Source organism: Meriones unguiculatus, chromosome 3, assembly GCF_030254825.1.
Source record: "Meriones unguiculatus strain TT.TT164.6M chromosome 3, Bangor_MerUng_6.1, whole genome shotgun sequence".
Lineage (NCBI taxonomy): Eukaryota > Metazoa > Chordata > Mammalia > Rodentia > Muridae > Meriones > Meriones unguiculatus.
Genome location: NC_083351.1, coordinates 124,279,341 through 124,306,867, shown reverse-complemented (window position 1 = coordinate 124,306,867; position 27,527 = coordinate 124,279,341). Strand labels below are relative to the sequence as shown.

General features: G+C 40.9%; 2 protein-coding genes across 8 annotated transcripts in view; both read left to right on the top strand.

Moving 5' to 3' along the window:
• Ranbp3l (RAN binding protein 3 like) overlaps window positions 1-7,032 on the top strand; it is a 51,384-nt gene extending 44,352 nt beyond the window's left edge. For 3 of the 4 annotated variants that reach the window (XM_060380480.1, XM_060380481.1, XM_060380479.1), the window contains 4 exons: window positions 1,275-1,395; window positions 3,215-3,357; window positions 5,207-5,396; window positions 6,001-7,032. In XM_060380480.1, coding sequence (XP_060236463.1) covers window positions 1,275-1,395; window positions 3,215-3,357; window positions 5,207-5,396; window positions 6,001-6,044 — 498 coding nt within the window. In that variant the 3' untranslated portion in view covers window positions 6,045-7,032. The remainder of the gene's footprint in view (window positions 1-1,274; window positions 1,396-3,214; window positions 3,358-5,206; window positions 5,397-6,000) is intronic. The other variant, XM_060380482.1, reaches the window with a different exon arrangement.
• Window positions 7,033-11,705: 4,673 nt separating this feature from the next.
• Nadk2 (NAD kinase 2, mitochondrial) overlaps window positions 11,706-27,527 on the top strand; it is a 40,721-nt gene continuing 24,899 nt past the window's right edge. For 2 of the 4 annotated variants that reach the window (XM_060380484.1, XM_060380483.1), the window contains exons 1-4: window positions 11,706-12,114; window positions 24,780-24,868; window positions 25,709-25,797; window positions 26,645-26,726. In XM_060380484.1, coding sequence (XP_060236467.1) covers window positions 11,857-12,114; window positions 24,780-24,868; window positions 25,709-25,797; window positions 26,645-26,726 — 518 coding nt within the window. In that variant the 5' untranslated portion in view covers window positions 11,706-11,856. Of the gene's footprint in view, window positions 12,115-13,105; window positions 13,223-13,695; window positions 14,042-24,779; window positions 24,869-25,708; window positions 25,798-26,644; window positions 26,727-27,527 lie in introns of those variants that run through there. The other 2 variants (XM_060380487.1, XM_060380485.1) reach the window with 2 other exon arrangements.

The following is a 27,527-nucleotide window of genomic DNA, read 5'->3' as shown; positions in this document are numbered from 1 at the left end:
AGATTAAAGCTAACATCAGCGGAGACACCTTCAAAAATAGATGGAAATAGTTTCATGAAGACGAAGTTGCTGGAATAAAACCTGTTTAGGCTTGTAGGAATTTCACTGTTAAACTAAAATAGCATTATCTTCTTAAATTCTCTGTGTGTGCATGTGCAGCATGTATTCATGCTTGTGTGAGTGTGCTTGTGTGTGTGTGCAAGCGCGCACATATGTGTTTAGTTTTATAATCACTCACTTTAGTCCTGCAGGAAGAAAGAAGTAAGGATCCTAAGTTTAGAGTCATGAGTACACAGGAGGCTAGGATCCTATTTTAAAATAACTTGAGTCCTGTTTTCTACTTCTTACAACCAGTGCCATTACTGTGGCTAAGTCTACTAATACCGAGAGGTGCCTGGATTTCAGTTTCAGATGAACAGGTTTGGGCTTGTTAAAGTCAAGAAGCTCACAGGTGTCTGGTTTAGGTTGAGTGGTGTCAGGGTACTTACTGTAACCTCGCTGCTGTTTAAAGGCACCAGTCCCCCTTCAGCATTCTCCGTCTTCTCCCACACTTTCTACTCCACTATTTCCACTGTGAGCCAAGGACACTTTCACTCTGAGTAAACACATCTCCAGGTATAATTCTGGCTTAATGGAAGTATCTGCTAGGGGCCAATCCCTGGCACACTTTGGATCTGGATGTACATATGACTTTTTATGCATGTAGTTGAGAATGGGTGACCATTAAATTACCACAAGGGACCCGTGTTATCAAGTCACAGTTCTCCATGTCTGTGTGCTGTGTTTGAAACACTTAGCATGAAAATCATTCCATAATTCATTTCTTTAAAATAACATTATATGGTCAAGATAATATCAAGTTTAATGAAGAAGTTGGCTTCTGTATGATATATTCAGTAAGAGCAGGAAGTATGCACAGTATCCTATAGTTTTAGAAAAAGATGATGTATGTATGTATGTATGAATACCTACAAACATCTCTGAAAGGATAAATAAAATCCAACAGTGGCCACCTGTTACAGAAGTGAAGATGGAAAGCAAGGGTTGGGAACCCTTTTCATTTCACTCTGTGCTATTACTTTTATGATGTTACAATTTGAACTATTCGGAGATTGCATGTTCTTGAAAGTTAAATAAATCTCAAAATCTAGTTTATAAGGCATTAACAAAGAATAATTTAATATGAGAAAAGACAGATATAACACTGTTAGGGAATAAGAAATAATTTAATCTGATTTTAATGTCTCAGACATTTAAAAAAAACTGTCATTTAGATCAACTGCAAGATCTTCGTACTCAACAAAACAACACACTCCTGGACTGAAAGAGGCAGGGGGATTCTGAGACTGAATGACACAGCAAGCAGTGACTGCGGGACACTACAGTCAAGACTAAGTAAGGGACAATCTTGTAAAGTAAGCCATGCTTTCAGGGGCAAAATGCTTCACAGGTGCACACTGCTTTGCGTAGGTGCATTATAAAACACGACCATAGACCTGATGACGGAAACGAGATCTCTAATGGACTCTCGGAGCTTTGCATTTCAAGGAGGCTCACCTGTCAGCCAGCCTGGTTCCAATTTTCATCCCACCACTGACTAGCAACCCCAAAGAAACGGCTTGACCGTAGGAATTCAAAATGTGAATAATTGTAGCCTGCGGCTTTTTCAGTGTTTGTGAGCATTCACAGAGATACTGTAATTCAGTTGTGAAAGTTGGGCAGGACACTGTGTGGAAAGCATTGGTGTTAAAGCTAAGCACACACCCGAATAAATTCGTTGGTATTGGAAGGGGTGGAAAGTAAATAACTTTGCAAGATGGAGAGTTTCGGGAAAGAAACACCTGAAGCATCATGTATTCTCAGCATCCAAGCACAGCATGGAGCTGGGGTGAAGAGTCAGTGTCTGTCCCCTTCATACACCCAAGTGTGTGACTATTGCGCCCTGCAGCAGATGGGTGAACAGACACTGGGAAAGGATTTTAGATGTTTGGCATCCAAGAGCACACTGGGCTTTAGTTCAGAGGCCCAGGTGAGCCTCGGCTGGAGGGTTGGTGCAGTGAATTCTTTTGCCAGACAGTTCAGAGAGGTCAAAATTTTGAAGGAAACTACATTAGAATCTGGACCTGGGCATATGAGGATTTGTTCAGTTTCAAATGTCAAGCTCAGCCAGCATTGTGGCACATACCTATAGTCCCAGCATTTGGGAGGCAGAAGCAGGCGAATGTCTGTGAGTTTGAGGCCAGCCTGGTCTACAAAGTGAGTCTAGGACAGCCAAGAGTACACAGAGAAACCCTGTCTTGAACAAACAAACAAACAAATCTAATCAAATCAAATATCAAGCTCAAAGTGGGGGGGAGGAGGGAGAAATAGAATTCCCGCCAAAAGAACAAGAACAGGGTTTTCAAAAGAACAAGAACAGGGTTTTCAACCTTGTATGGACAAACAGGTTGCTAAATAATGCAATCACATTTCATTTGCCAGACAGGACTGGCTGTTCTGCACTTTGGTTTGATTCTACTGTTTGCCAGAAAAAAAAAAATTAAGCCTCGGATTCCCAAACATCTTTTGTTTTTGTTGTTATTATATAAGTGATATGGACTCACTATAGAAAGAGAAAAAGAAATCAACCTAGAAATAGATAAGATACTATCACGTCTACCTTCTAGATACAGTTTGCTAACAGAATATATTCTGTGGATGTCATTCTCTGTACACTTCTGTGTAGACTGTCCAGGCTGTGGTTCATTGCTATACTGACCTGGCATTTTTTACATAGTATTCCATTATTAACTCCCCACATGAGTGCCCTCTTTAGTATTGTTAATGGATTTGTAGTGTTCTCTTGCATTGCTGAGCTGTAATTTATCTGATTTAATGTTTTGAACACTTAAAACATTTTGTTTGTTTTTCTTTTCAACATAAACATTTCTTAGACAATTGTCAAGTCATCACGCCCCTTAAATTCAATAATTTAAACATTCTAGAAAAAATATAATTCTAACATTGAAACTAAAGTAAGTAAATAAATAAACTTCCCCTAATGTAAGGCCCAGTTTGAAAATCAACTTATAATCTAGTTAAATTATCACTCACTAGTGAAAACACAGCTTAAAAAACATCTCCAGGATTAACTTTTCCGTAAAAATGTTTATGAATTTTTTTAAGGTTAAGACATTATGAACTTCAATCTGGGTTGTTATTCATCTCCTCACAGTCATGCGAAACCAAGGCAATTTGAGGCTGGTCCTCAACAGCAGGCTCTGGGCTCAGATGAGGATTCAAAGAGCAAGTCGAAAAAATTTGAGAATAACTGCAACGGATTTAGAAGCTGATGGTATAAAAGTATTTTTAATTCAGGTAAGTTACAGATTTCAACAATGAGTGGTTATCCTACTAATATAACAATCGGCCTTTTGCAATTCCTTATTCATTTTTCCATTTTGTTGTGATAATCTGCAAAGCTGGCAAAGAAATAAGTCACTCATTATGGCTACTGACAATCTAATATGGCCTAACATCTATTCAAATTGACCCCAAAGTCAATATTAATCAATCGGTCCTCATTCTTAAGAATTTGGATATCTTTTCCTATTATTTCCTTTACTCTTAAAATTATGTCAATAAGCTTCTAAGTTTCCAGTGACAACAGTGTCAAAAGTGGCTCCCAGGGGGTTGCAACCTGCCGCTTATGAGGCCACCCAGATAGAGGCGGCTTTGTGATCACAGCAAAGGAGCCAGCGCGGAATGGAAAAGCACAGGGACAGCACGTTACAACCAGTCCAACAGCAAATTCCAATTCTGAACATGAGTAAATCTCCAGGGTAACGGGAGGGAAGCACAGCTGAGCTGTTCCCTGAGGCAGGAATGCCTGACCTCAAACACAAGCTACAGATACGAGAGAGCTGCCAAGAACAAAGCCTTCTTCCTGCCATCCCCGACCTTCCCCTTCTAGCTGGATTTTCCCCATAGCCTGAGACCAGGAAGACTTGAAAAATAGGAGTACCCTAATGATATTGGAGTAAGTCGTAAAATGGTATGTTATAAAACCTAAAAATGTTATTAACTTAAAGTGCTTTGTCAGGTACAAGTTACTTTTTGAGTATTAAAGTGTTAGAGTAAGTTCAATCAGCAGCAATACAAAGAAGTTAAAATAAGACAATAACTCCTATTTATCACTTATGAACGAAACCTTCCTTTCCACTGGGTTTCAGAGGGTAAAGCATTATGGAAGACATGGAGATTAACTGTGTCCCCATTCACCAGATAGCTGCTCAACACTTGACCCATGGTATATGAACCATAACTAAATGCTATAGTTAGACTTGTGCTCCATCCACAAAATGTCTCATTATGTATGTGTAAATACAATAAAATCAGGAATAAACTAAATACGTATCTATACATGTGTCATGTTGTACAAACGATATTACCTCCAGATAAATTAGCCTTCATAAAACTGACTCACATGAAAAATGAAGGCAACAATATATTTTATAAAGCTGCTGAGATTAAACAGCTAAAATGATGACAAAACATTAATTTTTCTTAATGTAAATGAGTGCTTTAATGTTGAAACATGCCCTTTTATTTTTCTCACCCAGTTTTCTCATCCATAAAGGGAAGAGGGATGAATATTTCTATACTAGTTGTTTTTGCTAATATAAATGGAATAAAAACACAACAGCTAATGATGTGCCAATATTCAGCTACTGCTGTCACCAATTTTGTATTAATGGCAACTCAAAATTAGCTTGGAGAAGTTTTGATAAATATGATGTCTGAAAATGTCACCGACTCCTCAGGAGCTTTGCTTCTCCAGGAAGCTATGTGGGTTGAAGGGGTGGGTAAGTAAAGTGCTGGGAGGAAACAGATGTCCTTAAAACCACCATGTTCTACAGCATAAGGCAACAGAAGAACCATCTTAAAGATTTACATTCAAACAGGATTCTGAAATTACAAAACTGTATTTTCTCAATTTAAAATGTACGGATTGAGATCTCATAGCATTACTTACTTTGGGATCCAATTTGGTGTTAAATGAATCAGCTTTACTTTTTAACATGTTGGGCTATTGGCATTTATTTACCTCCCAGGTTTATGTAAGAGAATTCCTTCCTTTATAGACAGCAAGAGATGGAAAATATGTAAGCACGGCTACATTTATTCATCACTTAATAGTCTTAACAACTTAATTTTTCCCACAAAGGCTGGTGCCAAAGACATAGGTTATTTATATGCAGCAATACATCACCGCCTTATTGCCCTTCGAAGTCTCAGCAAGCAGGGTGATGGTGGTCCAGCTGAAAGCCAGTCAGATGCAGGCCTCCAGCAGTTCAGCTGTGAGAGCTGTGATGAGGATGAGGATGAGTTCCTACAAGTCACTAAAAATGGATCAGGTAAGTAATTCTTGTGTTAGGTCATTGTAAAAGCAACATTGTAAGCATAGGCTAGCATACTGAAGGGGCTCTTCAGTAGTAAAACTGCTTTAAGTGAGTGGTGGTTGGAGTCTGGCTGTTTAGATCCAGGAGTGGGCTGGAAAAGTCTCTGTCTTTTACGGGTGATCTTCAAGGTAGCCTCCCTGCAACACCCGTAAGTCATTTGACTGTAAATACCACAAGAGACTATATTCACAATTTAAAGTATTACATCGCTGCCTTGAAAGTAACCACTACTTATGCCTGTTTTCCCTTGTACTAGTCTATTATTGTCTATAACTGATGGAATTAGAAATATATGCAATGGGGAATGCGTGTCAATCTAGTTTAAAGTCCTAAAAATCTTGTTTATTCCCCCTTTGGAATTTGACTCCATAGAGAAACACCTAAATTGTGTAAGTATTAAAATTAAGGTCCTTCTTTGACTAAGACAAAAATTACTTCTGTTTAAAATTGTGTCAGGATTCACAAATGAACTATGGCTGAAACAGAAACAGCAGTACACAGGTGTTTAGATTTTACTGCTTGCCCTGAAATGTGATGAAATCTTTTAATTTGATCACAGACCCTTCAAGGTGGAGCCACAGACAGTCCGTTGTCTGCTCATAAGTACTCTTCTACAGCAGACAGGACTGCTAGAGGAAGAGTGCTCACGCTACTGAAAGGCCTGACCATCCACTGAGAAGACTCTATTCAGACCTCAACGAGGTTTTGTTTTTATTTTTAAATTAAAGAAACACAATTTCTTGTAATTAAAAGTTTTATGTTTTACATTTTGATTATCGTGTGCAAAATTTAAGAAATGAACTTCAGAAGATAAAAAAATCATAGTTTTGTGGATTAATCTAGAATAGGATTTGATAACTAATTTGGACTACTCATCACATTGATGAATATAGTAATTAAAAGTAAAACTGTTGGCTTTCATAAATATCTAAACAAAGTATTTTAATCATATGTTGTCTGGCTATAGAAAAAATATTTTACTAAATTTACAGTTGTATCTTTAAAATACTATAACTGTGAGGCATTTTATTAAATTATGTTTATCTTCTGAGAAATGTATATTTCACTTACACTTTGAATTTTCTAATACATATTTTCAAGTAAGAATTCTTTTACAAAAGTGCCCATTTGTGGACTTGTATCCATTGCATCTTATGTATTTGATTCAGTCAGCTCACAAGAGATGTTGAATAATTGAACAAAATGTAATATAGTACCTATGTGTCAAAAATATCCAAAAGCCAAATATCAGTGTGCTTTATTTATGTGATTGTCATTAGCAGTTTGTTAGGTGTGGCATGCAGAAGCTCTTTTATAACAATGTATCATATATAGCCAGATGAGTATCTCAGATCCCCTCAGTATGGTATAGTAACTTCAACAATTTTTAGCAGATGTTTTTATGCTTTTTTTTTTTGGTATTACTTTATGACTCACATATGAAAATCAGTCTCAGTTCTTAGGGCCATATTTTATTTTATTAGTAGCTGCAAACAATCTTATTACAGGAAAGATTCAAGATCCTAAATGGCTTTTGAACATGTTCTGAACCCTGATATACTTGTAATAAAGTTGTAACGTTACAAACTGCTACAGTGAAGAAAATATTCTTTGGAAGTACACGTGAATATATATTTTAAAAGTAAACATTGCTTTATTGCCTTCCTAATGACAAAAGTATCTGCATGTTCATATTATTCACCAAACGTCAGCTCAAATCTTAAAGTTTAGCAGACAATAGCTGAATGAGGTCTTTTGGAGTAGGATTTAATTAATGTGTTCAAAAGGAGAAAAGGTATAAAGAGAAAAGCACTTACCATCAGGGGAAGGAATAAACACTACCCCCCACCCTTGTTTATAAAGGTGCAGAATACAAACCAGTGGAGAATTTTTACTAGAAACATATTACAATCAGGAAGGCATTTGAAGAAGATACAAAGTATTGGTTCACCTGTAAGATTCCTTATGATGACTTGTAAAGTGAAGCAGAGAGCAGGGAAATCTTTATCTCTTGGCATGTTTCTTCTTATTCCTATACTGGAATGGAAATGAAGTAACTTTTTTTTTTTTTTTTTTTTTTTTGCCTGCCTCAACTACTTTAATGTAAGTCAAATCTACTGATTTTCTTTGGTCTTCTGTACAGATGGCAAAGGAGAAACAGACCTGTAGCCTATGCAGAAATGCCACGAGATCCCCAGTAATTTAGAATGTCAGCAAGGCAGACAGACAGTGAAAACTTCTGGATCATGAAACAGTGACAAAGAGCAGAAACAAGATATATAGTGCAACATTCCTCCATCTTGATTAAAAGAAACACTTTCTAGTTTTTCTTTATCTTGTATCTTCATCTAGCACCCTCCCCGCCTTTTTGGGTTTTCTACATCCTTTGTCTCCTTTCAATGTGAAGTAATCAATAATACAAGAATACTCATTTTCATAAGTTATTCAGAGAGGTGATGGCTAATTCTGTATTATGGGTTTCCATAAAAGCTAGTTTTATTAAATTACTTATGTACCTAATTTTATATAGAATTATATATCTTATTATATTTAGATAAGAGAAATATTCTTTCAATAGTATTTACTCCAAATGTTTAGCTTAATTACGAATCATTAAATGTTTTGTTATAAAGTATTTTACATCCATTAGTAATTACTTTTTGTTGCTTGGATAAAGTATAAGAAGCAAGGGGCCTTACAGAAGGAAGACTTTATTTGGGTTTACAGTTCCTGAGAGGTAATGGTGCGGAAGCATTGCAGCAAGCAGTCAGAGAAGGAAGGTGAGAGCTCACGTCCCCAACCACATGCAGAAAGCAGAGTGAACTGGAGGTGGGACCAGGTTACAAACCTTCAAAGCCCAAGCCCCTGACATACTTCCTAAAGGGCCTATAACTTATTCCAGTGTCACCAACTAGAGACTATGTGTTCAAATGCTGGAATGTATGGGGGCCGTCTCTCAAACCTCCACACACATCCACTAGCACCAAAGCAAGGTGCCTTCAACCTCAGGGAGAAATATCTATACAAGTCCTAGAATATAGAGATGTTATAAAGAAGGTATGTAGCTTTCACAGAGTCACGTGTACATGAGTGTTGCAAAGACTGGAAAGAGTACATCTTAAGACCTCTGCATATCTGCAAACTGCAGATTACTAGTGACAGTGTTTTCATAAAATGTTAGGACCAGTAACATTTGCTTAAGATGTGGCTATCATGTAGCTGCTTGGATCATTCCATGAGTTTTGTGGTTTTGCATTAGTCAGATCATACCTACTATATATACTGTAGTATACTGATTGATTTTTTTTATCAAGCTGGAATATAAGGATATATTAGAACTTCTAAGACAGTATTTATAAACTGTAGTAATGGTGATTGATGAATGGTTTAGCCTATCATGGTCTTCATGGTTTGGTAGTCTTCTAACTAGAATATACCTAGGATTTTTTAATTTCTATCAATCTAGTGGATAAAAACTATTTCACTCTGACCTTAATTTATATCTTTCTGATTTTTAGTATGACTGAACATCTCTTCGGGGGTTTATACTTCATATGTTTCTTTTGATAATTTTTTCAAAGCTAATTATGCCATCTTGTCCTTTTTGTTACTTTCTAGTATATATAGCATAAAAGTCAAGTTTCTTAGTGTGGATATAACATTTGCCATGGACTTTCCCCCGTCTGTATCTATAGTGTTGCCTCCAAGTACTGTCTACTGCTCACAATTCACAAGGAATTCAGAATTGCTGCATTACTGGGTCTGTACATTTTGTTTATGCTTGTTCTTCTGCAGAATTCCTTGATGACACTAATATTTTACTATATATTAGTTCAAGACATTCCCAGGACATTTCCCCAAACCTGTTCCTCTTATAAAGCACTCTGTAAAACACTACCACTGTATAATCTTTAGGCTCTTGAAGAACAAAGACTCTATCATTCAATTGCCATCACCTGTTACGGTGTTCCATTCAAATACAATTTAGTGTCCACTGATAATGTGTTGTATATTTGAACTGTAGAGCCATCATTCTATAATAAGCTACAAATAAAGATTTGAAGTTCAGGAGAATAATATGGGATAACTATGTTGGTAATAGCTGAAATAATTTAAGACAAAGGGGCTAATATTTGTAGGGTCTAATTTACAGTGAACATAGGTTTAGGTATTCATTTATGTACATGTCTACAAGGTAGCTACTATTTTATAAATGAGAAAATAGGCTCAGAAAGGTTAAGCAAAGAACCAGTTCAAGGTTCACAAAGTAAATACACACTAAAGCTGGGATTTGAGTCAGTCTTTCAAGGCCCAAGTACTGCATTACACAACTGCGGACGGATTCATCAAGGAGAGCTGAGTGGGGGAGGACATGAGGAGCCAGAATGTTGAGTCCAGGGCAGGAGCTCTACCCCAGACACAGGTCTAGGAAAAACCCAAAAGGGGGCTGAGAGGGGGAGGAACACCCCTAGGGACTGGTGTGCCGAGAAATAAGAGCCAAATACTCCAGAAAGATCTGAGCCACTCCGGTGTTCCACAAAACCAAGTGAGTTAAGGACCAAATAGCATCTTCTGAGCTTCAATCGAGTCATTTGGTAACTTTGGAAATAGTAGCAAAGTAAGCAGAGGGAGATGAAGTGTTGGTCAAAGATGGATTACAACTAAGAGCCTCCACCCCTGCTCCACTCCCCATCAAAAAAGAAAAGGTTGGTGGCAAGAATTCACAGAGTACTCCGTCCAGAACCAGTGCTTCTCAACCTTCCATAAAGCTGCAACCCCTTAATATAGTTCCTCATGTCGTGGTGACCTCCAGCCATAAAGTTATCATTACCAGCTACTTCTGGTAGCAAAATAACTGTATTTTGCTACTTTTATGAATAGTAAATATCTGATATGTGACCCCAAAGTGCTTGAGAGCCTCAGATTGAGGACCACCGAGTATGTCAAGGGTTGATGGGCAAAATAAACAGCTGCGGCTTAGAAGGTCCTTTATTCCGTTTTAACGGTCATAGGCACGGGTATGTTTAAGAACCGAGGTGGAAAATCCGGCAGGGAGAGAGAATCCAAGGTACACCAGGGAAGATGGTGTAATGAAGCAATGCTTTGAAAGAGGCACAAGAGATCCAAAATAAGGCTCCTGGGAGTGGGAGTCCAAACTAGTTTTCTGTGGCGTGGAGAGAACACAGGTCTTTTACAGAGATCTCTGAAAACGCGTGCCTGGAATCCGGAGGCCATTTACCAGGAGTGTGAGGGCTGCGAAGAAAAGTGGGTGGTACAGCAAGGACCTTAGGGGCAGGGGCCACAAACCTGGATGTGTACTGTCTTACGGATTTTCCTTCAGAATAACTTTCCCATGTCTATGGTTGTGTAACTGTCCCCACACACTCTGACAGCAACCCTCCACCCCAACCCCAACCCCCGTCCTACGTTGCTCTGGCTTCCAAGACCTCCCAACATTCCAAAGCCAGATCAATAATCATCAAACACTGCTTTGAACTCGCTCCTTTGCGGGCCGCCTACAGGATAAAGTGCAAAGTGCGAAAGTTCTAACCCCTCAGTCCGGCCCTCCTCTATCTCCCGGTGTAGACGGACACGCACCCCTCACGAGGACAAGCCTCCCTCCCTCTTTAACCCCCACGTGTCTCACTGACAGCACTGTCTCTCTAGGCTGCTGGGCCCTGGCGGTCACAGGCTCGTGCCGCGGAGGTCTCTGAGCTCAGTGATCCTGTCCCGTATCTGTAATTCCTCTCTAAAGGGCTCGTCATCTTCGTTTGTCACTAGGCCCCGCCAACGACGCCGCTCGGGGCAAGGCCAGCGGCCTCAGCTCTTCCTCCGGAGGTGGACGCACTCGCCGTCCAGCAGACGCCGGCTAAAGTGTCGCGGGCACAGGCAAGGCAGCTGCCCGGAGAGCTAGGCAATAATGAAAACACCGAGGCGCAGAGGTGCGCAAGCAGCCGCCTTCCCGCCAGGCGCTCAAACTTCCGCCCGCACCCGCTAGGCCGCCTCAGACCGGTTCCAGCTGGATTTCTTCTGGCAGCTCAAACGCCAAATAGAGCTCCGGCCCGTTCCCGGCCGCGGCCAATCCCCGCAGCGCCCCGGGGCTCCCAACCCTTCCTGAACTCGGGTTAGCTGTCAGAGCCGCCCTGGGGGCGGGCGCAGAGCGGCCACCGCGAAGGGGCGGCGCGGGAGGCGGGGCCGGGCCGGGAGGCCACTGCGCAGGCGCAGGGCAAACGGATAAACAAACAAATAAAGCCCGGCCCCCGTAGGCCGGCCCCGCTCCCTCCTCCCCGGCCCTCCCGGGGGCTCCCGGCCCGGGCCCGCGTCCGGGCACGCTCGTCCCCGCGCTTAACCTCTGCGCGCCCGGCTCGGCGCTGGCGGCGGGGAGCGCGATCGTGCAGCCGCAGCCCCGCGGACCATGACTTGCTACCGGGGCTTCCTGCTGGGCAGCTGCCGGCGCGTGGCGGGTGGCCGGGCGGCCCTGCGGGGCTCGGGGGCAGACGGCCGGCGGCCCCTGGGGCACGGGCAGCCGCGCGAGCTGGCGGGCGGTGGGAGCCCCGCCGACTGCGGCTTCCGCCCCTCGCGGGTGGTGGTGGTGTCGAAAACCACCCGCTACGAGTTCGAGCAGCAGCGGTACCGCTATGCGGAGCTCTCGGAGGAGGATCTGAAGCAGCTGGTGGGTCCCGGCGGGGACGGCCGGCGCCCGGGGTGGGGGTGGAGGTGCGACCGAGCCCCGCGGGCCACGGGGCACCCTCCGAGCCCGACGGCCTCCCTCCGGTCGCCCGTGGCGTCGCCCCCCCCCCGTCCTCTAGCGCGGGAGTGGGGCGCCCCAAGCCTGCCTGGGGGCGGGGGGGCCTCTGCGACCCGGACTTGGGAAGCCACGTGGGCCTCCGTCCCCGCCTCGGGAGTACAGACTCCGACCGCTGAGGTGGGGACGGTTGTTCGCCCCGGGGTCCCCTCCCCAGGCAGCCCGGAGAAGTAATTCTCGGGCGCTGCGGCCAGCCGCGGAGGAAGGCCGAGGTGCCGCGGTCACACCCCCTTCACGCCCGCGGACCGAGGCCTGGCCAGGGAAGCCCTGATGGAATGTGGTCGCCGGGCCAGGGGCCCCCGCCGCTTGAAAAGCACCCGGGCAGCAAGGCCGGAAAGTTGACCTGAGATGTGTTTTTTGGTAGGAAGGTCAGTTAAGGGATAAGTAAGCAGGATCATGGGTGAAGGTGTGAGCCCATGCCTCGGAAGTATCAGGGCCTCCGCGATACTCCATATTTGGTGTATTTACTAATGGCTTTGCCAGGTGCGCAAAGCCACGCGTTTACGTGTTTGGTTGGGATTGAACCCACAGCTTGAGCTTCCCTATTTTTGAAAATTGCTGTTAGCAATTTTTCTAGAACTCCCCCCCCCCCATTATATCCAAAAGCTTTAGAACTAAATGTATATAACCTTTATTCAGTTATGTACAAGAACAGGTAGGCTGCCTATTCTAAAATCCTGGTGATGCCGCTCTGCACTTTTTCTTGAGACAGGAAAACCGAATTGTAAAAATCTTGGCTTAGCTGCGGCATCTTGTCAGTCTTGTTTGATTGGCAAGTTAAAGGGGAGGGGTCACTTGGTAGAAGTCAGAGTGCAGATTTTTCTCTTTCCCCCAAGTGTGCGGAGAAAACACTGGCAGTATTAGAGAATGTCGGCAGTTTGACTGGGTAGTTTGTGCAAGGGAGTGAAGTGAATTCAGCGAGGTGAGGGGACTTCTGGCCAGATGGAAGAACTTTGTTTCTATTTTGGAAAAAGAGGTGTGTCCTTTTGGTGATGTGCCCATCTTTGCAAGGTTCACCTTTTAGAAATTGTGAAATACCATGTGTGCGTAGTCTCACACAATTTTGGCCTACGCCTTTCTTTTCTTAAAATAGTACACTTAAGAAAAAAGGTGAACTGGTACTCTCACGTGTACAAGACAGAGGGTGGGGTGGCCCGGTAGGAGCTCAAGGCGCTCCCTGGTTCTGTGTGACTGACTTCTCCTCTGCGGGTTTTTTTGTTTGTTTTATTTTGTTTTGTTTTTGTCTCTGGACCTCCTGAGTGAAATCTAACTTTTGTACTGTGATGTTAGCTTTCAAAAGTTCATTCACCTAGTTCCTGAGAGGTTGGTTGCACCAAATAGCTTCCAAGGTCCTTTCAGAAGTTTGCGTTTTGAAATTATTTCAAGGACTCTGGAAAACGGATGGTGTCCGAATTGAGATTAACCCCTGAATCTCCGAACTAGATTGCTGCCAGTAAAACCTCTTGAAATGTAGGAATAATTGGTGTCTTTAAGAACTCAAACTCCCTCTGTGAGTGGAGAAATCTCTTAATATTTGAATGCCGCTGGGTGAATAAGACAGCTTTGAAGTATAACTGCTGGGCCGATCGACAGTTTTGTGATCACCAAGAGGCAGAGGCGGAATAGTTTTGTTGCTTCTGTTTTATTGGATTTTTTTCTTTCCTGGTAGGAGTTGGTTTTGCATTGATGTTAAAGACAGTATTTGCAGTGAGACTGCATTAGTTGTAGCCTGGATACACATAGCTAAGGGATACCAGGCTGTGTGAAGTTCTTCTACCATGGAATTCTGTAGAAGGTAGGAATGAAAGAATTTTATATTGCTCAATATATTGATGGGGTAAAAGGTGCATGAATTGGTTATAAAAGAAAATGACAAGGTCACTGGTACTTTAACTACTGTGTAACATCAAGGTTTTGTTACATTCTCTTTTTTACATTGGTTGTGTTTTTTTAGTGCAAAATAGTTTCCTATTTGGAGTACTTGTTAAAATGAAAATATTATATGATGGCCAGAATGCCAGTGTAGTTTTCTATATGGAAGCCTCTGGTTTTCTGATTTTGTAGAAAGGTTAAAGAGTTACATGAAGTATCCCTTCCGCATGGGGCAGAAGTTTGACTTTCAATTATCCTTCCTGGTAATATTGTATTATTTCAGAGTCTTGCCTTTTGTCCCATTGATTGGCTAATGACTTATCTTGGGGAATGGAAGACTTTAGTCAAGGATTTTTGCAAGTTCCATGATCCTGCAAAGACATAAACTGCTATTAACAGTCTATTTGTACCGTAAGGAATACAGCTGGTGGCAGAGGCAGAGCCATTAACAGGCCTCCTTGGCAGTCACACTGTTAGACTTCAGATGATTCCAGTAGGATATTCTTGCCCAAAGCACACCTTGTTAGCCAAAGTAACAGTTTTATTTAAAGTACTTAATTGTACAAATTCAGTAAGAAATAAGCAGTTTTCACTTTGCTTCCTCGAATTCTGTTCTAACCTCAGAGGAACCATCTTTAATGGCTTCCTTTTTTAGCTACAATATGATAAAATAAGTTCACCTAAAGCTGCGTCTTTTGGATTAGATTATTTCTGTTATTGTCTATAGCTGGTTCTTTGGTGGAGATGTAATGCCTTGCTTTTGTTTCCTTTTGTTTGAGGAAAAAAATGGTGTGGCTTGCGTTGTAAGTAGCTCCTGGGCACATAGTTCTTTCCAACATACTTTCACAGTCAGCTGTGCAAGTAGTTACTAAATTAAAGATCATGATCTGGTGTGCCGCCAGGGTTCTAGGCTGAACCTTGTTGCTGTCAGGTCTTCCAGCCACAGGCTCCGGCATGATCTATCTAAGGCTGAACATCTGGCTGCTTGGCTCCCCTGCTTGTCAGTACCCAGAGGCTCGCTGCTTCACCCAGGGAACTTCCTAGAGTGCAGATTCTTGAACTTTCCTGCTCATGGTTCTGATTCAGTGTAGAGAATTCCTACACTTTGCTTCTCTCAAGCATATGCCAAAAATTATTATGGCTGAGTGCCAGAGACCCATGTACATCTATTTGTTTGTTAGTTTATTAGTTTATTACCAGTTTCCTGTGCTTTCAAAAATTACTATGAATGGATCCAGGGACCTACACACATCTGTCTGTCTATTTATCTATCTATCTTTCACCAGTTTCCTGTTTTCAAGTGGTTACCAGGCCATACTCTGCGACACATAAACAAGGACTCTTGTCTGCCTTTTGGGCTTTATTGCTTATTTGTAGAACTTCACGTTTTGCCAGTCTTAAGTGACTTTAATGTCTGTTAGATGTGCTGATTTAATTTGAACTATTTGTGGATCAGCAGCACATTAAAACTTTTCAAATATAAATTAATGCTGTCTTTCCTCCTTGTTGCCCATTATTCAGTTTTGGCCCCTGAAAGTAACTTGTTTATTCATTTCTTGTGTTTCCTTTTGGAAATAATTTCTGTGTGTGAATCAGCACAGTGATGTGCTTTTTCTATACCTCATCCCAAAGCTTTTCTTTAGCATAGCAGCACTTATGCAGATTCTCACGCTGAACATTCACACTGTTATTTAACTGCACAGATACATTTCATTTTATTTGTGTCTTATTTAGCTCTTAGGTTGGTTGGTTTTTCTATCCAATGCACCTGCTGCATTAATAATCTTGTGTTCCTATATATGAGAATGAAGTTCTAGCGTAGCTACCGAGACGTGAACGAATCAAAAGGCATGTGCGTACGACATGTTAACAGGTCTCATGTTGCCTCTCAGACACTGCACCCTTCCAAGACGGCCAGTCTTCATTGTTACCCTGGTTGGAGGTGGACTCACCCAGGAGACAGTCCTCTAAGTGTCTAGGAGGGTGTTGTGTTTGAATATGTCTGTGAAGGTGTTTCCTGAGTTGATTAAGGAATGTGCACAGCATCATGCCATGAGCTGGTGTCCCAGAGTGGAAAGGGAAAAGGTAGGAACTGGGTGGCCCACAAGCATTCATTTCTTGCTGCTTGTCGAAGGGGGAGACAGTGTGAGCAGCAGCTTGCCTCCGGCTGCCATCTCTCCGCCAAACTGGACTGTATCCCTTTAAACCTCCATCCAGAGTTAACCATGTCTTCCTTAAGTTACCTTTTTTTGTATTTCCAATGAGAAAAACAATACACAGGTGTATTTTCCCCTTCAGTGTATGAGAGCACCTACTTTTTCATAGTTTAGCAAACATTTGTATCTTTGCTAACTTGATTTAATCTGCATATATTGGTGTCTTTACTTTTGCAGGCTGATTCTTTTAATTTTTTTTTTCTTGTCCTCCAATTTCTGTTCATCCTTTGAGGTCAGATTCTGACATAACCCTTTCAGAGGTCTTTGAGATCTGCTATGCCTCTACCTAACAAGGCCATGTTAAATATTATGAAGCTATGAAGAATCTGTGATTGTTTCTTCTGTTGGCTGTTTAGGGGCTCATCATTCTCCCTATCCTCCAATTGAGATCTTGGGGAAGTGATTCTTATGTTCTCTGGAATGGTTTTCAGTTCCTTTTTTTTTTTTTTTTTTCATCCAGCCCTTATCACCCAGTTGGTATTCTGTGTTAAGTGGTAAGACAGTGAGTGATTGCCAACATGGGATGGGGTCTTTAAAGGAGTTTCAGGCGAAAATGTTTGAGAAACAAATTTATTTGCATTAAAAAAAAAAGACAAACAAATGGTATACTTCACTCTTCACTCTTTTCTTCTCCATCTTACTCTTCTGGGCAGCTGCCAGGATTTGCAGTTTTCCTGCCCAGGGTATTTTCTTCTAAACTGAAAAAAGATTGTCCCTGAGCTTTCGAAAGGAGAAAGATTGATGTCGCAGTAGCTGAAGCGCCCTGCTTTTTCAGTCTTCACTGTTCCCAGCATGACCTGGGGAATTGTTAACCACAGGTGGGTGGCCAACCATGTAAGTGGCCATGGCTTTGCTTTCCAGCCCCTGATCGCTCTTCCTGTGATCCCAAGTGTGGGCAGTAAGTTCTGTGTAGATGTAAGTGTTATGTTTATTGATGCATGTTTATATCGTAGCCAGGAAAGCTTAAGTTTACTTATGTCGAAGAAGCTCATAATTTCAAATACCAGCCAGCGTGTCAGTTCTTTCATGCTTTAGAGAAATTATATTTTGATTTTTTTCTTTCTGATGAGCTACCAGATATGCATTGTATAGAAAATCAGACCAAGTTTTTGGCAACACATTTGTGTTCAAGCAAGGATGGGTCACCCAGCTGAAAGTTTTATACTTGAAGAGGTATTGATTTGGTCATTCCAAAACAGGTTGCTTTTCAGAGATCACTGATGGGACTGAAAAGCTTGTATTTAACACTTGTGAGGTGGTAACTGGTTAAGTTTACACTGTTGGCATCAATCCTGGGGCCTTGTGCATGCTAGGAAGTGCTCTTCTGCTAAGCTGCATTCCCCAGCACACGGAGTGGTTTCTGTTTGTTTTCTTTTAAAGTCATTGCCTTGAGGCAGTTGTAGCCCTGAAGTGCTGCCTTTTTCATGAAGCATGTTTGTAATAGAGAATATAACTTAAAAGTCCGTATTATAAGCACTTGCCACGGCTTCCCAGATAGCTCTGGGGAAAGCAAGAGAGGATCCAAGTATGATATCCAGGGCACACAGTTGAAGAAGAGAACGGACTTTCTCAAGTTCTTTTCTACCCCCATGTGCAAGGCCAGATGTCCAGCAAATAAAAATGTAACCATCTTAAATAAAAACTTTCTAGGTGTAATTATTCAGTGTCACCAGCATCCAGAAAGGTCTTCCAGTTGACTTCTCTCATTACATATTTTTTTAATTTAGTGCACATATTATTTATTTAGTGATATGGCACAGGTGTGTTGGTCCAAGGATAATTGGAAAGGTGGTTCTCTCCTTCCATCATAGGGGTCCAGGGTGTCAACCTTAGGTCATCAGGCTGAGTCACATGTCTTTACCCTCTGAGCCATCTCACCAGCTTGACTTAATTTGTTTGGTTAGGAGCTGTTTACCAAGCCACATACTGAACTAGCTTCCAGTGTTTAGAAGAAATATATTACATGGTATTCTAACTCTGAAGATAAAGTGGTCTGTGAGCATGCAGAAGAGGAGGAAAGTAATTGGGAAGAATAGGGCTAAAGTAGGGGAAAGACCCTTGATTTAGCTGGGTATGGTGGCACATGCCTGTAACCCAGCACTTGGGGAGGCAGAGGCAGGTGGATTTCTGTGAGTTCGAGGCCAGCCTGGTCTACAAAGGGAGTCTAGGACTCAGGGATATACACACACAGAAACCCTGTCTCAAAAAATAAAACAAAACAAAATTATTAGTGCTATGTTTTGTGTTATATTCAGTTATGAATTACTTTAGGCTTGTAGAAGAGTTTCACAGTAGCAAGATCCCTATGTGTCTAACTGCAGAAACAACTTTTCCGTGTCTGCTGGAGAGTATTTCAAAGGGATGTGTCTCCTACACGCAGGAGGAGTCTGGCCGGAAGATACCACAAACTTCACAAACACTTCCCAGCTTCTTCTCAGAGGCGGTGTCTCACTGCCCTGGTGCGCTCACTTGCCCTTTAGGCTGTACTGGGTGGTGGTAAGCCCCAGGGATCCTCCAGTCTCCAGCTCTGGGATCCTCAAGTGAGGGACAGTGCGCTCAGGCTTTCACTCGGGCCTTGGGGTTGAATCAGGTTTTCTGGTTGGTGTAGCAAGTCCTATGCTAATGATCTGTCCCTGCCCTGCTGTAAATTTAGTTTTTTTTCTTTCTTTTTATTTTTTTTTTGAAAAAATGGTAGCATGTTGAAATATAGCCCTATCCATCTAGCCAGTGTCTTCTCCCACCTTTTCCAAGAGTGATCTCCACTACTTTGAAGGTGTTATAGGTACATACCATTATCAGGCAAACAGTTTTATATTGACACAACAATCTATCTTCACAAATAGATATAACATTTTATGCATCTTTAAGAAGGTACAGTAATGATGTAGGCTTTAGAACATATGCCTGGTCTTTACAAATTTGCCTTTCTTATTTACTATTGTTTTTAAAAGTTATCTACATTGATACAAACGAGCTCACTGTGTAGTAATTGCTATGTAGCACTCCTCTTTTGGGATAATTGTAGATTGCTTGCAGTTGTGCTGCTTTTAAAAAGTGTGATTATTATGGTGCATGTTTCTGCACTCATGGCTCCTGTGCCGGTGCTTGAGTTGCCATGCTCAGGTGGAGGTGAGAGGACAACTTGGCACTGGTTCTCTCCCTCCTCCTTTTAATGTGCTCCAGGAAGGGAGCTTAGGTGTCTTTACTTGTTTAGCCATCTTGCTAGCCCCAGTTAAGGACAACTCTAAGTAAAAATAAGTTTTTCCTAAACAGTTAGCAAGGTTGTTTTTGTTTTGTTTTGTTTGGGTTTTGGAGACAGGGTCTCTCTCTATAGCCCTGGCTGTCCTGGACTCACAGAGATCTGCCTGCCTCTGCCTTCCGAGTGCTGGGATGACAGGCACGCACATGACTCCTGCACTTAGCTGCACTTAGCAAGCTCTAACACTTTTCTGTTTTTTTTTTTTTTTTTTTTTTTTTGCCTGTATTATAGAGTGAAACGATAACCTTTTATTTTTAGGATGTTACTAAATAGTGAAGGATGGAATAACTTGTATGTGTGAAGGGAACAAAGAATGAAGTTCATCTTGTAGCTAACAAAAACTGAAAACTACACAATGTGACTTAGTACTGATTGGAATAAAATGCTACAGGAAACATTACATAGAATTATGCTTTGTTTTCTCTTTAATTGAAATGCTGCCTGTTCCACTTTAATGTGTAGCAAGGGCATAGTCAGTGCTTAGCCGTAAATGTATTGACGTCACACAGGTAGGCTGGACACAATAGACATATTAATTATAATTCTAAGAGTTAGCATTCCCTGCTAATGCTTTCCAGACTCTGTTTTTGGCAGTGGAATACAGTCCTTGGCCTGTCTATCTTTATAGGAGTAGAGTGAATGAGGCGGATAAGGTTTTGATTTTATTTGACTATTTGAGGAACAGGATGAAGATGACATCTCTGGTTTTAAATGATTAGGTTGGGGACGAGGGTTTATCAGACTTTTAAGTTTAGAAAATCCAGAGGCAAGCTTTCATATTCATCTCAGAAGAGTTGATGCGTCTAGTGCTGAAGAAGGCAGTGTGGAAGAACGTGACACAGATTGGAAGAAGCTTATGTGCAGCAATATAGAAGCTGGCTGACTGGCTGTGGAGATGGAATGTGAGGGAAGAACTGAGGGTGGCGGCTGGGTGTATCCATTAGTTAAAGAAATGCTGCCTTTATTAATGGGACTCTTTCAGAGCACATATGAGAGCGGGACATGGAGTTCTTTAGGTGTTTTAGGGTGAGAGCGTGAACTGGGTGGGGGTTCAAGGGAAGGCATTTGAGAATTAGAGGCTGTGAATCAAGAGTTTTGAGCTGATGGATGGATAGATTGCAGTTACTAACTCATACTCTGGAACCCAGGTACTTGGGTTGGAGATGACTCAGGGTAGCGGAGAGCTGAGAAGAAATCCAAAGTTGTAGCCTTAACAGCAGCAACAAACGGGAGGACATAAACAGAATGGACAAAACTAGTGCTGGCCTAGGCAGCTGTGGGGAAGGGAAGTGAGCACCTGGGAGATTACATAGACCAGAAATAATCCAGGATCAGTCACTTCCTCCCAGACAGGTCTGCAGGAGACGGTGCTGTGGGCCCAAGCACAAGAGGAGAGCAGTTGATTTTGTAGCCACTGAAAAGGCACCACACACACTTTCCAGGCAGTTTTGAGTAAGAAGAATAAGTCAAGTTAAGTGTATAAAAGGATTATTGAATTGTACCTAGTGAGTTTACACAGCAAACTTTCATTGTCCTGCGAGGTTGTGCCCTTCGTGTATGCTGAGAACACTGTTTATTGACCTTACATGGAAATCAAAGAGTTGAAAGTGCTAACACTTGATTGGTAAAGACTGTTTTAAAATTTTGTAATTGTAATGAGTTTAATTTAAGGCAAGTTAAGAAGTTGGTAATAATGTAAGCATGCTGAAGACCATTTAGAAAATTGCATATTTAAAACATCTGTAAAACGTGGTGACTCTGTCTTCAGTTTCCATTCCTGTTTGCTGCTGTGCACCTTAACGTCAAGACTGTGAGAGAGGAGATATGTGGGTTGATGATTTTTATAGGGAAACTGTTGCTTATAATGAGATATTCTGTCTGCAGACTTAATCTTTTTAGATTTTTCTGCCTTTTTTTGACTTGAATAACCACCCTGTTTCTTTCTTCAATGAAAACAATGCAGGCATTTTTGAAAAGATAAGTGAATATGTGACTGAATATGTAACATGGAACATTGCACAGCTGAGTGAATTCTAAATTTCTCTAACGTTTTAATTGTAAACAATTTTTTAAAAATCACTTTTACTTGATTTTTTTTTTTTCTGATTAAGGTGAGTTTTTAGGTGTTTGAAGTCACATTTGTTTCAGGGATATATCTCTTCATCCTACCAGAGTTTGCGTTTTATACGAGTGTAAGTGCTACTTACGTGGTGGTTCCGATATTCTAGTTGACGGTTCAAAGTGTTTCCGGAACGCTTTGCCGCTTCCCTGCTCAGTGTGGCTACTATGTGTTAGTGAACCCAGCTATTCCACCAGCTACTGTGTCGAAGAAAATACTCCAGGCAATTGCATTCTCTAAGTGAATGTTGACCCTAAGGTAGAGAGTGTTTTCACAAGGAGAAATCTGAGATAAAGATATTGCTGCCCCATGGCTAATCTTTATCTTAATTTCCTACAGCCTGCTGAGAACCAGGAAGTAAAAACAGAAGTTTCTTAGCTGTTAGTCTTTTGTCCCAGAGTGTATGATCTATGCTCCAAAACAAAGAACAGAGAGCCAATATTTGGACAGGTTATTGAAGTCTGGGGGCCAGATTCTCTAAAGTTTTATTTCTAGCAAGCAAGAAACCATAAATTTGATGACAGTGTTCTGAAAGAGTTATTGTATATTTGAAATACTTATCATTGTCCTGGGCTATTTGTAGTCTCCATTTAATAAATTTGATTGAGCTCAATATTTAGATAAAACAGCGCTTGTGTACTCAAATATTTGCATGCATTATAGTCATAAAATCTTAATTTTAACCTTTTTTGAAGTGTTCGCTCCTAAAGTGAAATCGTGTGTGTGGTGTTACTACATGCCCTCTACTTGGTGGCCTCTCTTCAGCCCTAACCAGGTAGAGATAACCTGCATTGCCGGCAATCTGTCACTCAGGTGTCATCCTTGGCATCTGCTTATGCATGGTTATTGCTTTTCTGAGACATAATTCTCCAGTAGCCCCTCCTCCTGCACAGAAGCCCGAACATACATGAATGAATGAATGAATGAATGAATGAATGAGTTCATTCAGCAAATGCTTATCCAGTAACCAGGTCCTCAGAGTACAGTGTGAATAAGAGAAGAGCACTGCTCTTGTGTTAATTATATTCTAGTAAGGGGACATGAAGAAGTTTTTTAAAAATACACTCCTGGTAATTTTAGGTGTTCCAAATTCAGTGGAGGGAACTCACAGACTTTGGAATAGAGTAATTGGCTCTGTTCCAAAAAAGTAATTGGTTTTTCACCTGTGAGTGAAAAGCGTGCTTAGGGCTTCAGCTGTGTTAGTGGTTAGACTGGCTTTACCCTTACAGGCTGAGGAGAGGCAGGGTTAGGACGCAGGAGGGAGAGCATTCAAGCAAGTGCAAAGGAAAGAGGCAGGGCCGGGGAGAGGGAAGGGAGGATGGAGAGGTGCTCATAGCTGCTCAAGGTAGTGTGCTTACAGATGTTTGGAGTGATGGGTGTGGGCATGGGGTGCAGTCTGGATAGCCCAGGAGCTCAAATAGGAAGCTGAACAGAGGCTCCTGCAGCTGTCTAAAGTGTGTAGAGATGAGGGTATAGAAGGGTATTGGTGACACCTGGGGTTTACTAATGGGACATGAGGTTAAGGAAAGGGGGTCTCAAGTGTGACTTTAGTCCTGACTTAAGCTGTAGGTGGGGAGTCCTTAGAGCAGAAAATTAAAGGCTTGGTTTGAATATATTAAAAGATGTTTGTTACCTATCTAAAGATGCTAACTAGGCATTTTGGCCAATCTGTGCTGAGTCCAAACTTTTTAGAGCTAGGGATAGCAATTGGGAATCCTTATGGTCCGTCTACAGATTTCTTTCAAAGTCCTGGAACAGGGTATCATGGAGGGACAGGGTGGAGAATAAAGGCCTTTGGTTCACACTTCTTGAGAGGTGGTTGATAGGAAGTTTAAGATATGAGTAATGAGGGACAGTATCCTAAAAGTGAGTGCTGCATTCTCCCTTATCAGAAACAAACAATTGTGGTCATTTGGTTACGGTCAGTGAAGGGTTTTGGAGTTACCTTTGTGGTCACTGCACATTTGGCTTGAACATAATTATTATAATCAGATAATGGGCAGCAAAGCAGCTTGTATGGCTCTCTGATATAATTTAGCACCCATCAATTAATTTTCACAATAGCCACATGTTTTCCTTCACTCTTTCTTTTGGGGCCCATACAATTCTCTTTAAATGGTAGAAGAAGAAAAAAATACTTTAAAGAATTCCTAACCCTGAATTTGTAAAGACTGGGAAAAATATTACCAAAGTATAATCAGTAATCATTCTTAAGAAAAAGATTTGATTTTATTTTTAAAATGCCTTCCACATTAGTGTTATGTTTGTAATCTTGCAGAAGCAAAATACAGTTGTCAAAATATATGTTTTTTTAATAAAGTAAAACACAAGCCAGGCGTGATGGCACATGCTGGTACTACGAACACCTGGGAGGCTGAGGAAAGAATTTCACTTTGAGGCCTCACAGTGAGATTGTGATTCAGCCATTTCCTAAAGTAAAATACATATCATGTTTTTTTTTAGTAGTTTTACTCTGTAATTATGTAATGATAATATTTCGATTTCATATTGCTCACATACTTTATATTTTACTTTTTGGATTATTTAAGTCTTTAGAGGTAATTAATGGTAAGATAGATATAAAATATTACTGGAATCAACTAGGAAGAATAGTGCTTGAAGAATATATTTCTATGTATGTGGAAGTTTCCCTTTATCAGAGACCTATGCAGCCTTTTGTTTAGATGATGCAGGGCAAATTCCAGTTAGGGTCCATAAATGTGAACACAGGAGGAGCAAATCCAAGTGGATCAAAGGTCAGCTAACTGCCTTTAACAGTGATAGCTTGTCTTTGGCCTTTAGATGGCCTCATGCAATTTGGTAAATGTATTTAAAAAGCCATATTGAATGTGCCTTTTGGAAACTGTTGGAAACCTAATGCTGTGTTTGATATTAAAATCAGCTTATGATTTTCTGAAATCTGGCCTTTAGTTGAATTTGAACTTGAAGGTTTCGTAGAGAGTTATTAAAATGTGCCTTTAATTTTTTTTAACCTACGTAGTTTTTAGATGACATTGTATTATATGTAATATTTGATGTAAAAATAGCATTTCTTTTGTTTTGGTAGCTTGCATTGAAAGGCTCAAGCTACAGTGGACTACTTGAGCGACATCATATTCACACCAAAAATGTAGAACATATAATTGACAGTTTGCGGTAAGTTCATGGATGGGGTCTTAGAGATTTTATATTCTGGATTTCTGATCTTATTTGTACTAGCAGCTAATTCTCAGGATTTTAGCAAAACAACAACAACAACAACAAAAACCAAAAAACCACATTTCCAGAAAATAATATTGAGGTTAAAAGATTTGACTTTATAATTTTCTAAGGAATTTTTTTCTTACTCTTAAATTTCAGATATTTTAAGTAAATCTTTCTACTAGGGAAGTACTGTTTCTGTAGCTAGTTCAGTACCCAGCAGGCTAACACTGTATGTGTAAAGTTTTATTTCTTGGAACAGAGTAATTAGTATGAGTATTCATTACAGTATTGTTTGTATCTAAAAGTGACCCTTGTAGAATCTTTGGTTTGCAATTGAGTCAGTTTAAGGGACTATAAAATAGGAAACTAAGAGCATGCTAATCACCAAGTACTTTGTGTGCCACGGAATGAATATTTTTTGAATATTCGTTGCTTTTTGGTTTTGTAATGAATATATATGTTTAACATAATAAACAAAAAACATTTTTATATTAAACTTCAGCATGAGAAACAGGAAAGTGAAATTCTGATCAATCAGTGTTATTGTCAGTGGTTTTAAAATTTGTTTTAAGGCACATGAAAATTTGTTTTTTGGAAAAATTTTGGAAAATTTTTTTTGCTTCCTGCTTGTCATAGTTAATTGACTTTATAAGCTAACTTTATAAACTACATCTAGATTTGTTTCTACAACAAAGATTTTGCTTTTTTTTTGGGTAGCAATCTGCCTCTTAGAAAATGTCCTTGTCTTAGATATGTTACCAGTGGAAAACCGTGTGCAACTTCTTATCCTAGGGATGAAGGGATTGAGGTTCGTCTGGTGAAGCGGAGGGAGTATGATGAGGAGACTGTCCGGTGGGCAGACGCCGTCATAGCTGCAGGAGGTAACTGCTTCCCAGAGACAGGGCTGGGGTTGGGGGTGCTTTGCGGTGCGTGCTATTGACAGGTACCTGCAGTCTCTTTATCTTGAATTCTTCAGTATTAGTTAATTTATAATTCTCCATGCTGTGAGTTTCTCTGTGTGTTCTTCAGTCTTAATTTTAAGGACTTACCTTTAAATTCAAAAGATGATTTGTTAGTGTATTCTGGTTTAATTATGACAGTCATAATAAAGAGCCAATAGTGATAGTTTATTGAGGTTATCATTGTTTGGCACAGTACACCAAAATATCCTTTTCCTTGAGTTTTGTTATTAGTTTTTCCCAACTTTAAATTGAAAGTAGTTGGCAAGAGCATATTAAATTTGGTCATAGTTGGATATTTTTTACTATTTTTACTAAACTATCCTAATCTTTGGACTGGTTTTATAGGCCAGGGAAGGAGATGTTTGGGAATAGAGCCGAATCCTGGCCAGTGATGTCTGGTTGGGTAGCATTATTGTCATTTAATGGGTTACTAAGGCGAGAAATTTTGGCAACAGCCCTAAAGTATAGGACAGCTTCTACCAGCCTTCTAACGTAAATACTTTTCTGCCGGTCTTGCCACTGTTGAAATCTTGAATCAGTGCAATAGAAACAACAAGGTAGAACAGGCGCAGCACAGGTAAACAGACAGCTCATTACAGCAGGCACAGCACGGCACAGCACGGCACAGCACAGCACCGCAGGCATAGGTGGAGGGGAAGCAGTGGCAGCCGGCTGGGAGGATAGGGTTTAAAAGAAAACTCCTGGTTTTGAAGATATTAAAGCTGCTCTGTAAGACAAGTCTGGTGTGTCTCCTGCTCTATATTAGGTGATGGCACAATGCTTCTGGCAGCAAGTAAAGTCCTGGACAGACTTAAACCTGTCATTGGGGTCAACACTGATCCAGAAAGGTAAGCGAGAGCATGTTTGTTTTGTGTCTGGTTTGTAGGGTTAGTTTTTAAGTGTTCTACATGCAGACATTTCCACTTTGTTTTGTATGTGTCTATTTCTGATGACTCTTAAACTTTCTAAGCTATTCTTTATTTTCTGTGTAGTCATGATGTGGGGTTCTGTTGATTTTAACTCCACTGCATGATGTTAAAGTGCAAGCTTCTCTGTTCCTGGCTACAGTGAACCTCAGAACATGTTCCAAAAACCGTTCAGTGAAAAATGCACAGTGACCAAGTGATTGCCGGTACCCTTGGAAGACTGACGTGCGCCCGCCGTTCCCTACGCACCTCTTGATGGTGGTCAGGCCTGAAGGGATTGTGTGCATTGGTTTCATTTTTTGGAAAACTTTTTTTTTTTCTTTTCTTCCCCAGCTTTACTGACATTAACTCTTTTCTGTATTCCAGCCATTTAGAGCCATGATCATAACTGGACTTTATAAAATTCATCTGGAGTTTTCCAGCTCCATAATTTCATTTGCAGGAACACACACTCCTTTTTTTTTTGCTTTTTAAAATATATTTTTATTAATTCTTGGAGAATTTCATACAACTTATTTTCACATATACACCCCAAATTTCTTGCCATAAGTCTTCAGAGATCCGACCTCCTCCCACCTTTCCTAGCTTTGTGTCCTCTCTCTTTTTTAAAATTAACCCCTGAGTCCATTTTATGCTGCCCATATCTTCATGGTATGAGGCCATTCACTGGAGCATGGTCAACCTGCCAGGAACTATGTTTTTGTTTGTTTGTTAATATTTATG